This window comes from Arachis hypogaea, chromosome 2, assembly GCF_003086295.3.
Source record: "Arachis hypogaea cultivar Tifrunner chromosome 2, arahy.Tifrunner.gnm2.J5K5, whole genome shotgun sequence".
In the NCBI taxonomy this organism is placed as follows: domain Eukaryota; kingdom Viridiplantae; phylum Streptophyta; class Magnoliopsida; order Fabales; family Fabaceae; genus Arachis; species Arachis hypogaea.
The window spans coordinates 68,858,383-68,861,012 of record NC_092037.1 but is presented as its reverse complement, the minus strand read 5'-3'; the positions used below and the strand labels follow the sequence as shown (position 1 = coordinate 68,861,012).

At 41.9% G+C, this 2,630-nt stretch overlaps 1 protein-coding gene across 1 annotated transcript; it reads right to left on the bottom strand.

Annotated features, from left to right (window-relative positions):
• Positions 1 to 1,669: 1,669 nt before the first annotated feature.
• Positions 1,670 to 2,284, bottom strand: LOC112726610 (uncharacterized). Its single transcript, XM_025776062.1, has one exon. The coding sequence runs from the start codon at positions 2,282 to 2,284 to the stop codon at positions 1,670 to 1,672; it is 615 nt and encodes a 204-aa protein (XP_025631847.1).
• Between the last annotated feature and the right edge of the window lie 346 nt (positions 2,285 to 2,630).

Sequence of the window (2,630 nt, the reverse complement as noted above, 5' to 3'; positions counted from 1 at the left end):
ACCCACAGTCCCTAATAACATATCCTTGCTGATTTGAAACAGAGAAGAGTCTTGGAAAACAATCTTTTAACATGCCACTTTGTAACCAATCATCCTCCCAAAATCGAACACGTCTACCATTTCCCACCTCCATAGACAAACCACTAATCATCCTTTCTCTAACCTGATGCTCTTTAACATTGAGCTGGCAAATATCTTTCCACAGGCCACCTCTTGATGGTAAAGGATGTTTTGACAACATTACAGTTGGGTTCAAATGATAACAAGAACATGCAACCTTCTTCCACAACGGGCAATCTTTCTTCGAAAAGTGCCACCACCACTTGAACAACAGCGACGCATTTCTGATTACAGCATCTCCCACCCCTAAACCTCCGAGCTTTTTCAGAGCTTGCACCATTTCCCATTTCACAAGAGGTATACCGTTATTCCCATCTTCTTTACTCCACAAGAACCTTCTCTATAGCCCAATTATTTTGTCCGCAACCACTTTTGGCATCTTATTCAAGCTTAAGTAGTATACTGGTAAGCTATTAAGAACTGATTTTATGAGAACTAGTTTACCAGCTTTGTTAAGAGACTTTGTTTTCCATAGACTAAGCTTATCTTCCACCTTGTCTATAATCGATTTCCAAGTCTTCACCAAGCGAGGGTTTGCACCAAGGAAAATTCCTAAATACCTAACAGGTAGAGTAGCTTCTGCATAACCCAACAAATCACACATATTCATTACCCATTCCTGCTCGCAGTTAACCGAAATCAAGCTTGACTTAATAAAGTTTATACTCAACCCAGACATCCACTCAAAGCAACGCAGAAGTCTCTTATAGTTCACAATTGTCTCCGTTTCCTGTGGGAAAAATATAATTGTGTCATCTACAAATTGGAGACGCGACAACTCTATATTGTCTCTTCCCACTAACAGTGGAGAAATACGTCCATTGCTGACTGCCTCACCCACCATCCTGTGTAGGACATTAACAACAAAAACGAACAGAAAGGGAGAGAGATGATCACCTTGTCTAAGACCTCTCTCCATCTTGAACGGCTTAGCCGGTGACCCATTGATCAATACCGACATAGACGTTGTAGTCACACATTCCTTCACCCATGCCCTCCATCTAGGACCAAAGCCCATCTGTTGTAGCACGATATCCAAAAAGCTCCATCTCACCCTATCATACACTTTTTGAAAGTCCAATTTGATAATTGTAGCTTGCTTCTTACGCAACTTTAGCCATTGCACCGTTTCACAAGCAATGAGTGCACCATCATGTATTTTACGACCCTTTACAAAAGTAGACTGAGTCCCTCCCACTAAACCTGGCACCACTAGACGCATTCTTCTCACCAAAACTTTGGATATCACATTATATACACACTCAACCATGATAATTGGCCTTAGGTCTTTGATCTCCTTTGCCCCCACAAATTTTGGAGCTAGTGCCACCCATGTTACATTAGTATCTGTTGGTAGCTTGGCGCTTTGGAAAAACCCCAACACAACTGCAATAAATTCCTGACCAATCTCATCCCAATATTTCTTCATGAAGTTCATATTGTACCCGTCACTACCTGGTGCTTTACTTGACTCGCAATCCCACACTGCCTCTCGTACTTCTTCAGGCGATGGCAACACCTCTAGTACTGATGCCTCGTCATTAGTAATTCATTTTACCAACCCATCATGAATCCCAATCATAGGAGCAGATTCCTGCCGATATAGATCTTTATAAAATCCTGTAATTGCAACCTTTATTCTGGACTGGTTTCTCACCAATCTGCCATTAATTACAAGAGAGTCGATTCTATTGTTCTGCCTTCTAGCTGACGCCAGGTTATGGAAGTATCTAGTGTTCTTGTCCATATCTTTAGCATGTTGAGATCTGGACATCTGCTTCCAATGAACCTCTTTTCTGGCATACCATTTTGCACAACAAGTCACAAGAGCCTTCCGTCTAGCCTCCACTGTTCTGTCATAACTACCAGTACTAACCATGTCATCAATCTTCCTAATCTCTTCCTCAAACCTCTTTATCCTGTTGTCCATGTCCCCAAACTTATCCTTATGCCATCTCCTTAGTGGTACCGTTAAGGCCTTCAGTTTATTAGTGAACTCACCTTCACACAAAAACCTACACTCATCCTTTTCCATCCTCAGAAATCCTTCATGTGTAAACCAGGAATCCAGGCTTCGAAATGGTCTTGGACCTGCACTAAGTCTTGTATCTTCCAAAATCAACAAGCAATGATCTGATAGACCTCTAGGCCCCCCTTTCAACATAGTATCTGGAAATTCCTCTAGCCACTCCACACTGACGAGAATCCTGTCAATACAGCTGCAAGATTGGCCTCAAAACCATGTGAATTTCTGATCAGTTAGTGGTAAATCCACCAGCTGTAAATCTTGCACCCATTCCTTGAAATCTTCTGCCGATGCTGGTAAACTAACATCACCTTTCCTTTCCTCCAACCTTAATATCTCATTGAAGTCTCCCATAAAGCAAAACGGAACTTGGCACAGATCCACAATGTAGCTTAACTCCTCCCACATCACCAGTTTCTCACTCCGTATATGTGCTCCATACATTAGGCAGAATGCACAGTTCAAGCTATTTTTTGTCAACAAA